Below are 14252 nucleotides of genomic sequence, written 5' to 3'. Positions count from 1 at the left end.
TAAGTCCGATTATTGGGTTGTATGCAAAGTCGTGTGTATGTACAGTATGTTCATCTTCCTGAGAAAAAGGTCCACAGCTTTCATCTGATTTTCTTAAGAATCCAGGACCCAAAGAAGTTTTTAAAAAAAAATAAAACCCCACCCTAGAGGAATCACAAAACATTTTTTTTTCACAAAACATTTTTGAGAGATTCATGAAGCCAAAACAGAGTATCACAAATGCAAATACTGGAAAACATGAGGTAAGAAACCAAACGAGCACTAGCCACATCAGGCAGTGATGCTTTCCCTCCTTCAGAGTCAGCAGTCCACTACGTATAGCAGGTGGGCTTCATCGGCCAGGTCAGAAGTACATGCCAACAACAGCACAAAGAGAGATGCATGCAAACGACCACCTGGGCTAACACCTCTCCCACTCAACTGCCAGGCACCACAGCAATAAAGTGGATCCAAACACATTCCCAATACTCACTTAAGGAACATCTTGTGAAAAACAACATAAAAAAGGAAGGAGAGGCACTGAAACACAAAGACCAATTCCTTAACTTCTAAAAATCTCCTCTATCAGCAACCTGGCTTTCCAAATGTAAATTTTTCCTTACGTGGATTTTTCACCTCGAGCCAACAAGGTCCCTTGATCTTTCTGTTCATCAAGAACATTTCTAGGCTGGATGTGTTGGTCCCAAACACATGAGAAAAAGTTTCTCCTTTCAAATCCTGAGGAAGCTGTGGCATTTCAGCCTGAAAAAGGCAAAGAAGAAAAAAAAACCCTTTTTTGTTTAAAACTATTACTTTACATTTTCCCAAGTCTATATTTGAAATAAACAAAAGCCTCTTTATGAACCTCCAGAAGAAACCCCTTTGATATATATGAAATGTAATTTGCAATACATGAAATCCAAAACAATTCACAGTAGGACACAAAAACAATTCACAATGACAAAATAATGCATCTTGATGGCACTCATTAGAAGAAAAATAGGCCAAGAAGCTCCCCCAAAAGAGGATTTCTGTCCAGAGCTGTACATGCCTTACTGATAAATAGCCAAGTAAGTACCACTCCATTGGAAGAATAAAAGCAAGAGAGTGGAACTCATTTAAAATGGTTCTATGGTACTTTTCATCACCACTGTCAGAAACATTTCTTAGAAGTTTCCCTTTTCCAACATCATGAGATCAAAACTCTATAACAGAGGTAAAAAGAGGTTAAGGCCCAGTTAATTAATGTCCCACAGCAATGACCTTGCCTATCAGAGAAGCAAGAGCAGCACTACAGTGCCGCTGACGTTCCTCTCTCACTTTTCTGCTGCTCAGAAGGGACACTTCAACAGACTAATGATGTTCAACTCCACCACATGGCATTCATTCCATTTGACAAGCAGTTGTGTGGTTTCAACTCACTTATTTAAAGATGCATACTTAAGGGGTGCCTGGGTGGCTCAGTCGGTTAAGCATCTGCCTTTGGTTCAGGTCATGATCCCAGAGCCCTGGGATTGAGCCCTGCGTCAGGCTCCCCACTCAGCAGGGAGTCTTTCTCCCTCTCCCCCCTACTCATGCTCTCTCACTCTCCCTCCTCTCAAATAAATAAGTAAAATCTTTAAAGATGCATACTTGAAAGCCGAGAAAGGCAGTAAAACTAATGATCTATATATTCAAATTAATTGTATCCATTTTAATTACTCATTACTATAAGTCCACCCCAATGAACTGTGGGGCTTGAGGAGTCCTCCTGATACTAATTGAAATTTCAAATATAGAGAAATGTCATTCTCAACCAAAACCCAGTAACTTTCTTTGACTTACCGAGTATCTAACTTCCAAGTACTCAGATTTTTCTGGAACATCAGGTATCTCAAAAGCATAATTCTTTTCCACTGGCTGGGTAAGTAGATATTTAAAAATAATTAAGAAAAATGCTTTTTACAAATTAAAATGACAAGCATATACACAGCACACATCCCTGTATTCGACACTGAGGAACCCAGTAACCTCATGGAACACAAAGGTAAATAAAGCCAAAAGGGCACCCTTTCCCCCTTTCCATTGGGCCTAAACACCCAGTGACAAAATGCTAAAAAGACTTCTCTTGGACACTAGAGAACTTGGAAATGTTTGCATTCAAGAAGGGCAATAAAAGATTAAAAATATTTATAATGTTAATGTATTAAATCATTTGCTACTCTTTGATACTAACCAACTCCATCTTGAATGGAGAATTAATATTAGCATTAAAATTATAGCTCATATTTACTGAGTGCTTACTAAGTACCACGGACTATTCTAATCACCTAATAAGAATTCAATGGCTTAATTCTTGCAAGAACTTTTTTTTTTTCTTCCAACAACTCTTGATATAGGGTCCAATTTCTCAGGTGAACAATAGGCCCAGGAAAGTCACTCAGCCCTTCTCCAAGGTCACACACTACAAAGTCCTAGGGCTAGGACTGAAAGCACTAGCAGTCTGGTCCCAGTATCTATGCTCTTTACCATTATACCACACTATTTCTAGAATTTTAGAGGATTTATCCATCAGCCATAATTCAAAGCTCAAATAGTTAAGATGATTAACCTTATCTTCAGCAACTCAATCCTCCCTTTGCTGCAATCACTGTTAAAAGTATCCTGAATTACAAGCCCCTATGATGATGGCCAAAGGTGGTCCTTTATTGCACTAAAATCAAGACCAATCAATATGTAACACATAAATAAAAGATTTTTATTCTATCGGAAACAGCATCATAGTCCCTGATTTTTAAATATAAAACCTTAACCTTCAGACCAAAACAACCTGCCAATAACTAATAAAAACAAGATCACAAGAATTTCTTCTCCATTTCAGAAAAAGAATACAAGATATGCTGCAAGTATGATTACTATGTATTATCTTTCTATTCAAATTCACGAAAATTATTTTCCAAGAGAAAAAAATAGTTTTACCAATCTTACGTATTAGTTTTACATTCATACCTATGAAATTTCCAATGAATTATAGCCACAAAAAAGACATTTTTCGCAAAGAAGATATACAGTAATTATTTTGTAAGTCAGGAAATGAACAAATAAAAACAGCAGGAAAAAATTATCACCAAATACAAACCTTAGACTTGAACTTCATGATTTTATATTTTGCTGCTATTTTCTCATCAAATTCATCATAAACATCCTTCATTGTAACTAGAGTTTCTGTTTCTTTTCCTGTATTTAGATCAATTTTCTGCTCTCCCATGGAGAGGAGAGGGGAGGGAAAAAAAGTATCTGTACATGAGATCTTTTTAACAACAAGAAACCCATGTCTAATTCAATTTTCAGCTTCAGCCATTTAAACATTTAGAAGAACAGTCTTATAGATAGAGGAGTTCAAAGATACCAGGAGACCCCCAAAAATACTAACCCCAATGCCCAAATCTTCCCAGTGGCATCATAAAAGCACATAAGATAAAAATGACTGATTCTACAAAATGGGAGAATAGTGTGGTAAATCCTGACCAAGAAGCTTCACATTCACAGTTCAACTGAGATCTCAGGGGAGGGACTGGGCTTAGGAGGGGAGTGTGGATGCTAAGTCGTAATTTAAAAAGGAGGAGCAAATGTAGCTAAGCTGGTTCAACGGCCGTGGAGGGAACAGTGCTGCCTGCACAGCAGAAGCATGACAACTGGGCCAAATGCCATGTGACAGTTTAAAGCCATATACTCCCAATCCTGATTACTATGGAAATGAGGGGTGGGGGAGAAGATACCATTATACACTAAAACCCACACTTTGACAGTGTAATGGGTCAAAAAACACAGTTTTACTCCATTCTCTATTTCTCCCAGCCTCTAACAGAGCTGCTGACAACCAATGGTTACTAGGCAGACAGCAAGAAAGAAGCATCTAGGCTATGGGTAAGTCATAGCCCCAGTGAAGACTACGATTGGTGGCAGAACATACAATGTACTTGGAATTAAGAGGCTAACCACTAACAATTACCATTTCTCGGGGAAGGAAGTAGAGTGTTCGCTCGATGTTTTTCACCATAACACAACAGCTCACATGGGTTTTGGCAGATTCAATCCAAACTTTGCCAAACAGAAATACCACACCTAAAAGAGTAAGAGAGGACCGTGAGAAAAGAAACATTTCAATTATATCACAAGAGGCAATATAAAGGCTCACTGTATGTGTCCAGACATTTATGCTTTCATGACACATTTTTTACAGTAAATTTGTATCTGCTGCCCACTCTGCAAGCCCAGTTCACTTACTCAGTACTTATACCACACAATATCACACTAGTAAAACCTGTAACCATGGAGATGACAGGGGACAGAATATTCTCTAACTTGGTGTCAAGATTTTCCCTAGAATTAGAGACATCATAGGTAAATGGAGATGAACCTCAGTTACTGGGGAGACATCCCAAGTCCAAGTAGAGAGGAGACACACCTGAGGAAATACTGAGATACCCCAGGTGAGTGCAGAAACCCTGGGGAACTGGAGACACATCCCAGCTAAGTGTAGACATAGCTCAAATTAGAGATACCCTAGGTCAGTGTAGGGAAAAAAACTTCCCTAGAACCAGGACTACCCAGATTAAGAGAAACAAAGCAAACTATTCTCCAATGAATCGCCTATTTAAATCTCTTGTGAAGTGTGAGAATACTACACATTGCTTTTTAGCACCTGTACTTACCAATAAAAATTAATATTCATGTATAAGAATAACTTTGTATGGTACATCAATTTTCCTATACGTAAAATTGCATTTAGAAAAAACATAATAGATGTCATATACCTTATTTCATATAATGATAAATATCTAATAATAAGGCTCAACTATTATCTCATAGTTTACCCTTTCTACCTCACAGACTACTTAAAAATCTGGATAGGTAGTACTGGTCATGTTCCTTGCTCTTCTATTTCTGTACAACAAATGTTATAATAACCAAATTAGCAGACATGTCCCTTTTGAGATTCCTATGTAATATATACCACAAATTAAAAATAAGCCTTTCTAAATTGACATCAAGTCACTGTTCCTGAAAGCTGGACATCAAGAAAGGACTCCAGAGATTTGATAGTCAACCTAAGAGATGGCCACTGTGCAAAATCCTGAGCTCTGTGCATAATTAGACAGCAGTAATCAACATAGCCACTCAACACAGCCACTTGTCTGAGACACTACGAAAATCCTGGCACATGCAAAGGCTACTGTTCACGAGGCCAATTACTCCAGTTTCACAAGATAGCTCATCAGTGCTTCCTTTTGTCAGTCATTCTAGTAGAAATAAGACCATCTAAAAATTTTCATTTCTGCAGATGATTAAAATTCTTAAAAGAGTTGTGTGATTTTCAGCTGGGGCGGGGGGGATGAAGGGGAGAGGGAAGGGAGGACTGTGGGGAATGATTAAAAAAGAAAAAAAAATCACAGGAGCTCAGAAAATTAAAAGTCATCCTCACAACAGTTACAGACGAAAAAACAAAATCCCATGCAAAGAAAAATAAAGACCCTAATATTGGATTCACAGATTCAAATAGCTCATTTAACAGTCAAACTAATATCACACTTCATGAACACATTTGACACTGTTTATGCCTCATTTGCCACAAAAAGATCATGGTAAACAAAGATTACATTCCCCCCAAAGTTACTAGCTGAAACCAGGTGCAGTCAGGATTATTCAACCTTGAAAAAGTCATAATGAAGACAGGATATCTTCCCATATGCAAAGAGTAAGATTCTTTTCATAATTATGGAGCATTCAGCAACAACTGACTTACTTAGAATCTGGAAGAAAGTGAGACACAATAACAGGGTCTTTGGGAGTACTTCGTTTTTATTAGCAGCATTGATTTCACCAAGGCTCAGTGATCATTACCTGCTATCATGATGAAACTGTTCAACCCCCTGAGATTAAAGGACTTAAAAAAAATCCTTTTTAACCCGTTGGCATCAATCACAGAGGACACAGCTTAAGAAGTACCACAGAACAGCATAGTGGACTTAGGGTGAGAAGCCCAGAACTCTGCCACTAATGGTTGGCCACTTATCTTTTGGAGCCTTAGCTTCCTCCTCTATAACTACACTAGATTGTCTGAGGCCTTCTCCAGCACTAGAAATTTCCTTTTACCATAACATTTAAAAGATCGGCCAAGAACAGACTAGTACCTCTTTCAAATGTAAAATATTTTCCAACAGTGGTTGAAAAGGCCTATCCTTGATTATGGTAGTATCAGGAATTCAGTAACAATACATATCATAAGTTGGTTGCTTTCCTAATACAGCAATGCTTCAATGGCTCAATCCTAACCTCCAACACCTACTACTACTACAGATGAGCACTAGCCATTAGAAATTTCTGTGATGATAGAATTGTTGTTACCTATGCCATCTATGGATATAATAGCTACTAGCCACACTCAACTATTAAAGCATTTTGAATTTAAGTTTAAAAAATGTGGCTACTGGTTGAGAAGCTGAATTTTAAATTTTATTTCATTTTAATTTAAATCTAAATTTAAAGAGCTACATGTGGAAATGTACAGGACCACAGTGGACGGGGCAGCTCTAGACCCTGTCCTGCAAAATGACTTTTTAATAAGATTATCAACCAATAAATAAAAGGTAAAAATAATGAACTCATTTTTATAAAGGAAAGAAAGATGACTGTTGTCTCTTAAGGTTCTAATCCTTGGCAATTGACATTGGGCAATCTGATGCTTTATATGTGGATTAACGGGGTGGGGGGGCACCATCCACCTCTACACGTTACCCATTCTTCCCCACATCACTGTAAGACTTTAAGAGGCAACCTCAGCCAGAGCAATGAATGAATACACTTCGGGCTCTCTGAAACCTCTCATGTGCATCTAAAGGACTGTCAATCGCGTGCAATTTATTTCACTAAACATTTTATTAAATACCTGCTAGGTGTCTGGACCATGCTGGAAGCTGAAAATATAAAGTACCAGCCATCCAGGAGTTTAAAAAAAAGCTTTGGGGCAAGAAAAATGCAGAAACAGATCTTTATAAAATAGTATGACAAACACTGTGACTGACGGGAAAGGGTATGATGGGGTATCAGGGCAAGGGCCCTTAGGCCAATCTGGAGCATCAGGAAAACTTCCAGGACGTGACACATTCCATGTGAGGGCATTCCAGTCAAACACAATGAGTAAAGGGACATGGCATAAAGAGCAGCAGGTGTATGCGCAGAACTATCTCTAGAACACAAATGTCATACACAGCAGGTATCAGAAGCCTTGCTAAAGAACTTGAACTTTTAGGTTGCAGGCAGTAGCTATTGATGAGTTGTTTTTTTTAAACGAGAAAATGATGTGGTCAGCGCCACCCTTCTGAGCAATCGCTCTGACCACAATGTAGCGGATGACAGCTGAGGGATTCCCTCAGGAAGCTGGTGCAATGGTTTCAGTAGGCAAGAAGGGATCAGAGGTGGAAGCTGCAAGCAGAGAGAGAAGACAGCTTTTCTACTTTAGGAGACGAAAATTAACAAGACTTGCTGAAGAATGTGAAGGAAAGGGGCACTCAAGGCTTGCTCCCAATTTTCTGGTTTTGATAAGACCATTAACAAAGACAGGGAATGAAATTCAGCATCAAATGAAAACAGTCAAGGGATTAGTATTGGGAAGGGCAGCCCCACCACTCCAGCAAGCCCCACAGTGTTGTTCTGCTCCAGGGAGCTTAAAACACATAAAGCACATGTGAAAATGGTATCCCCTGCCCTGGGTGGCTCAGCGGTTTCGCGCCTGCCTTTGGCCCAGGGCGGGATCCTGGAGTCCCGGGATTGAGTCCCGCATCGGGCTCCCAGCATGGAGCCTGCTTCTCCCTCTGCCTGTGTCTCTCCCTCTGCCTGTGTCTCTGCCTCTCTCTCTCTCTCTCTCTCTCTGTGTCTATCATAAATAAATAAAAATAAATCTTTTTAAAAAAATGGTATCCCCTGAAGCCATACAACCGGGCAGGCCTGGGTCTCGGCAATGGATGGGAAATACTTGTTCAGCCTCACACAATCCCACCAGTCTACCTTCCACCGGTGAATAACAAAGACGTATCCAAAGAGGTGAGAAGGTCTAACCAAATTATCTTGTCTTGTAGATACCATTTCTAAAATGGCTTATTCTTTACCTAAGAAACTAACACATGGCAGTTGGCTACTCAAATGGCTGCGCAGAAGTTTCCTGTGCCTTTGATATGCTGAAGCCTATTAATGCTTCTGCTTTCCCTTCAGGGAGATGGTAACAACTTTCCAGTTAAGGTCAATGCCTGATTATCTTTAAGGTAAATCCGGCCTTCAAGTCTGATGGTTAATACTTAGTCTTCTTACTCATTGCTTGTTTTACTAATACCCTATTTTGCAGCCTCCAGGAAACCGCTTGGAGAAATTACACAGTTCCATCTACCTGCACACCCAGACACAGATCTGAATAAAGGCAACTGTTTCAGGATACGTATGGTATTTTTGTATGAATCGGACATACCTTGGAATTCCCAGCCTGTGGTGAAGAAGGGCTCAAGGAGTACAAAAGGAAACGAGAGCCTCCTGGCTTATCTCTGAGTCAGAATTCACATTTTTCAGTTCACTGAGAGGAGGACCTGGGAGTCATCCCTGATTCCTCCCGTGAGCCCCCACATCAATCCACTGACAGGTTCATGTCAAAATACATGTGAGATGCATCCGCTTCTCTCCTCCACAGCCACCACTAGGCCAAGTAACTGGCATGCCTTCCCTGAACAGCTTGATCTCCAGGGCTTCCCCACTACCTCGGTTCCAGTCTCCCCTTCTCCCCACACACACTGTTCTCCACACAAACCAGAAGGCTCTTGTTAAACTGTAAACCCAACCATACGACCACCACCCCCACTCCACCAGCACTTAAAATCCTCCACCACTTCCCACTCTGCGCTGGGAGTAAGAGCTAAATTCCTCAATATGGCTTTCAAGGTCCTTCGTTATCTGCACTTTGCCTTTGTCTCCAACTTCATTTTCTACCAATCTTGTCCTGTGATTACCCTGCTACAACTGTATCGGCCTCCTTTCTCTACAGCTTCTACGCTCACCAGTTCCTCAGGCTGAAAGGTTTCTTTCCTCAGCTCAGCATGTGCCTCAAATCTCAGTCCAATGGTGATCTCAGACAGACCTTCCTCGGCCATCCCCCACCTAAATGCCTTCACACCATTTACGAACTTCCCTCATTTATCGCCCATTTTTCCGCCACCCACTCCCACCCCACAAGAGTGTAAGCTCCATCAGGATCAGGAATTTGTCTGGCTTGTTCGCACCATCTCAGTGCCTGGCATACAATAGGGGTTCAATTTGCCGAATAAAGAAACAAACTAAGGACTGATTCCGTTTAAAATAAAGCACATAACTACAACTTTAGATACATCGAAGGGGAACTACAAGTACACATTCCAAAATCGCATATAACTGGTTTATGGAAAAAACATTTTTTTAAAAGATTTTATTTATTCATGAGAGAGAGAGAGAGAGAGAGAGAGGCACAGGCAGAGGGAGAAGCAGGCTCCATGCAGGGAGCCTGACGTGGGACCCGATCCCGGGTCTCCAGGATCACACCCTGAGCCAAAGGCAGGCACTAAACCGCTGAGCCACTCAGGGATCCCCCCGGAAAAAACATTTTTAAGGATTATTCATACCACAGCTCCTCTCATCCGGGCTTGCCCACACACGTTACAGTGAATGAATGGTGCTCTCTTACTACACATGTATGTGAGGACAGAGCCTTTGACAATTATAATCACTAAAGCACTTAAGGGAAAGATACTATTCTGTATTAAAGACATATAGTTACCCTACATATGATTACCTGGTTGGCTGTACTGATCTTCATAAGCATCCAGCCAATAAAAATGAAACACTTGCTCCTCATCTGTCCCTTTCACCAGGGGGAGGTGACTGGAATCCACTTGGACTTCCTGGGCTGAGAAACTGCTGTCATCTTCCTGATCAATGTCCCAACAAGACACATCTGGGAGAAAACTTCCTCTGCAGAAATTACATTTTGAAAACCTTTCAAAATCCAACTGAGTAATTTGTAGTGCTACTTGCCAGAAAAGTCATAAAATGCTCTTACAAGTAGGACGTGGTCCCTTTCCCAGGATCTGCCTCATGCTTCACCCCCTCTGCTGGCTCACTCTCTTGGTGCCAAGTCTTGACAGCCACAGGCTCCACATCCACTTCCTCAGCCTCCATGGGCTCATCAAAGTCACCATCTTCAAAATCCATCGCTCCTGAGTCCTCTTTGTCATCTATACACAACGCTGGCACCGGCTCTCCTGTAGGCGTCATCACATATTCCCATCATGTACTGCTGCCATGGAACACAAAGGACTCCCCAGCACAGCAACAGCAGCCTACTCTTTTTCCCACACTGCATTTGCATTTCTCTTCAATCTCAAATTGGATGTTTTTTAACTTTTACTGCTAGGGATTCAAGTCTTTAACAATTAAACCTGCTATCAGAATACCTTCATAATCACCTCCACTTCCTTTTTCACGGGGCCTCCATTTCTGACAGCATTTTGCAACTGTTCAACATCCTTGCAGGTCTGCCTGACATCAGACTTACCAGCAAATTCAGCACATTTTACAGGAACTGGAGTTAATGGAGGCTCCTTCCTTGAGACAGGGGAAGCAGTCTTTCCTGAAGGAACTGCCTGTAAATATTTTTAAATGTTCAGTCAGTTAGCTCTGCGTATCAGAAAATATCCAAGTGTCCTACCCTGACCAGAGAAAATGACAGTTTCCCATTTATACAACAATTCTATGTATTATTAATGTAACGGCTTCCATTATTTTACTGTTACCTACGTTTACAAAAAAATACTTGTTTCCAGGAAGAAAATTATTGCATTTAGCACAGCTGTAATGCCTATAATAAACACATACTAGTAACTAAAAACTTACTATGAAAAAACCAGGCACATGCTATTTTTGAAATACATGAAACTATATAATGCAACGAGAGTCCTAATTTAAAACAAAAATCAAGAACAAATTCAAAAGCATTTCCCTCATATAGAAAAGCAACAAAGTAAGTTTTAAGCAATAATATAAATCAAGATTGAAAGTATCTCCACACACTTTACCTTGGGGGTGTGCACAGAGAAAGGATTCAGTGAAGCTCCAATGGATCTTTTCTTCTTTGGTATCATTATAGGTGGTGGAGTTACTGGAGGTTTCTAAAAGGAGGAGTAAGACATTCCCTGCCATGCTTGGCTTACCACAAGACAGAAAAAGTACATTTTTCCCCCCACTGAAGCCCAATAAGCAAAGCATTTTTTTCCTTCCCGGCTCCCCCCACAGATCTATGCTCATGTACTGTAGTTACTATAGCAACAATACCACACTCACTAGAAAACCAGAATAGATATTAAATCCACCTCTCACCAATTTTTTTTTACAACTTAACATACTTTTCCCCTATCCTTCCAAGATATTACATTTAAAAACTGTCAAGATAGAACTACACGGTGTTCATGTTAGTTGTTTTAATCAAGAGGTACTTAGAAAGAAACACACCTCTAAATGAGTTTAGTCTTCATGTGAAATACCCAACTGCAAATTCCCAGAGCAGCTGAGCCTTTCTGAGTTCTCTCAGGGACAGCTCACTGATTCTTCTTTCACCCCCCCCTCTGAATTCAAGATGAAGATCTCATGCCTGATTGTGCAGACTGACAGGTTTCCATCTATTTCGGGAACATACACTGCAGCAACACAAGCAGTGTGCATTCCCAGAACTGACTCATGTGTGTATTCTTACTGCTTCTAACACATCCCCACGCAGCCCTGTCAACATAATTGCATAGGTTGTAACAGCTGGAAACTACTCACCTAAAGTGGTAAGAAACCAATTTGGAGAGGTGTTTCTTTTGAGGGGGAGGGGGTTGTGGGTTTTTTTTTTTTTTTTTGGTGTGTGTGGTAGTATTGTCGAGTTTTTTTTAATATTCTAACAGCCATCTGTTTAATAAAATTACTGAATTGTTTCTTTGACAACTCCCAGAACATGACTTACCTCAGTGTTCAGATCTTGTAGAATGTCACCTAGCAGATCATCCTTGGACAAGTCTACAGCTTTCTGGAAATTATAAAGAGAGGCAGAATGAGAAAGCCCTGAACCTCATGTTTGCACCCAGACCATGTGTCTGTTAAAGAACCCAACCAGTTAGTCCTTGCCTCTTCAGTCCTAAGTGTGAATCTACTGTTCACATATCTTAACAGCCACCTGTGTACATGTAACTCCTACACCTAAGGCTCCCATCCTGTTTTTACCTTCATTCTATGATCCTCCTGCTAATCAATGAAACACACTCGTTATCCTTTAGGTTTTCATTCACTTTTCTATCTCCAAGTTCCAAACAACGAGGTGCCTAAATTCATCTAGAAATCTACATCCATCCACCTTCATGACTGAAATCAGGAAAACACAATTGAAATATCTGAGCTCAAATACACTGAGCACCTATTGTCTGTACAAATACTAAATTTACTTCTCAAAGGAAAAGACAAAATATAAAAACTCACAAAACAGAAATGCCTGAGATGCTCAGTGGTTGAGCATCTGCCTTTGGCTCAGGGCATGATCCCGCTCTGGGGATTGAGTCCCATGTCAGGCTCCTGTGAGGAGCCTGCTTTTCTCTCTGCCTATCTCTCTCTTTGTGTCTCTCATGAATAAATAAATAAAATCTTTTTTTAAAAAAAGAAAGAAAATCATGAAACTCACATCTGTAGTCTTCTTCCCAGCACTAGCAATGAACATTGACTTGATATTGTTTGGTTTTGTCACTGCAGCCTTCTTTACATTCCTCCTGTCTTTGGTACGTGCTTTATCATCTTTTCCTGTTGGAATATAACTTATTTATAAACATGTACCAGCACAAATCATTATGGAAAACTAAAAGCCAAGTCACCTGCTGTCTGTACAGGAGTCTGTATAGGAGAATGAGAAAAAAGACAAAGAATTCAAAATATAAAAATATTTCTATTTTTTTTATCCATGGTAGACAGGGAAGAATCTTGAAAAACAGCTCAATTCAGGAAAACTTAAGCTAAATGTTATTATAAAAACTGATGACTGGGCACCTGACTGGTGAAGTTGGTGGAACATGAGACTCTTGATCTCCAGGTTGTAAGTTTGAGCCCCAAGTTGGGTGTAAAGATTATTAAAAATAAAATCTTTTATTTTTAAAAAGATTTTTATTCATTGATTTGGCAGAGAGAGAGAGAAAGAGAGAACGCACAAGCAGGCAGAGTGGTAGGCAGAGGGAGAGGGAGAGAAGCAGGCTCTGAGCAGGTAGCCTGACGCAGGGCTCGATTCCAGGACCCTGGGATCATGACCTGAGCCGAAGGCAGATGCTCAACTGACTGAGCCACCCAGGTGCCCCCAAAACAAAATCTTTTAAAAATGATGAAATGGGGCACCTGGGTGGCTCAGTGGTTCAGTGTCTGCCTTTGGCTCAGGTTGTGATCCCAGGGTCCTGAGATCAAGTCCTACATCATGCTCCCTGTGGGGAGCCTGCCTCTCTCCCTCTGCCTATGTCTCTGCCTCTCCCTCTGTGTCTGTCATGAATAAATAAAATCTTTTTTTTTAAATGATGAAATACTAGTTAAGTATCAGAATAAGTTATTAAGTAGGACTGTTTAATGGCTATTATTAGTGAGAATAAAACTTTCTAAAAGGTGGGACTTGTTTTCTAACAGAAATAAAATGATCAAGCTCATCTGGAACCAAGGGATTAGTCTAGCAGCCTTCAGGAGATCAACTTTTTAGTGCTATCCTGAATCTGGCAGGAAAACTATGAAGAAATAGGATTACCAGTCATGGTAGTATAACATCCTAATTTCCATCTTCTGGGACCAGCAACCACATACACAGTATGTTGTAACAACACTAAATGGCACAGACATCTGCTCAGTAAAGAACATCTTGTGCCATGTTTTTTCTCATGGCCATGTGTAAATGACCTACAAACTCTTCTAATACTGTCAGTTTTACTCTCTCTGATTCATTCCAAAGAAATCTCTACCTCAAAAAGATCTTGAATAAATAGCTTATATAGTGTGGTAGTGGCTAATACTACTCAAACCAGACAAAGAGAGAACTGAATCCAGAAAAGACCGAATTACTTACAGAATTTATTTATTTATTTATTTATTTATTTATTTATTTATTTATTTCTTACAGAATTTAGCACATAATAAGGGTGGCATGGCATCTCATATCACTGGGTAGA

General features: G+C 40.1%; 1 protein-coding gene across 2 annotated transcripts in view; it reads right to left on the bottom strand.

Annotated features, from left to right (window-relative positions):
- POLA1 (DNA polymerase alpha 1, catalytic subunit) overlaps nucleotides 1–14252 on the bottom strand; it is a 310086-nt gene that overhangs the window by 280973 nt on the left and 14861 nt on the right. For both annotated transcript variants that reach the window (XR_005386198.1, XM_038587111.1), the window contains exons 5-14: nucleotides 12743–12858; nucleotides 12035–12097; nucleotides 11109–11201; nucleotides 10589–10676; nucleotides 10094–10295; nucleotides 9827–10005; nucleotides 3971–4083; nucleotides 3098–3214; nucleotides 1804–1878; nucleotides 603–741 (exon numbers count right to left, since the gene is read on the bottom strand). Coding sequence is in view for 1 of the 2 variants with exons in the window: in XM_038587111.1 (XP_038443039.1) it covers nucleotides 603–741; nucleotides 1804–1878; nucleotides 3098–3214; nucleotides 3971–4083; nucleotides 9827–10005; nucleotides 10094–10295; nucleotides 10589–10676; nucleotides 11109–11201; nucleotides 12035–12097; nucleotides 12743–12858 (1185 nt within the window). In the remaining variant the exon portion in view is untranslated. The remainder of the gene's footprint in view (nucleotides 1–602; nucleotides 742–1803; nucleotides 1879–3097; nucleotides 3215–3970; nucleotides 4084–9826; nucleotides 10006–10093; nucleotides 10296–10588; nucleotides 10677–11108; nucleotides 11202–12034; nucleotides 12098–12742; nucleotides 12859–14252) is intronic.

The sequence above is a fragment of the Canis lupus genome, chromosome X, assembly GCF_011100685.1.
Source record: "Canis lupus familiaris isolate Mischka breed German Shepherd chromosome X, alternate assembly UU_Cfam_GSD_1.0, whole genome shotgun sequence".
In the NCBI taxonomy this organism is placed as follows: domain Eukaryota; kingdom Metazoa; phylum Chordata; class Mammalia; order Carnivora; family Canidae; genus Canis; species Canis lupus.
This window is presented reverse-complemented; position numbering and strand designations above follow the sequence as displayed.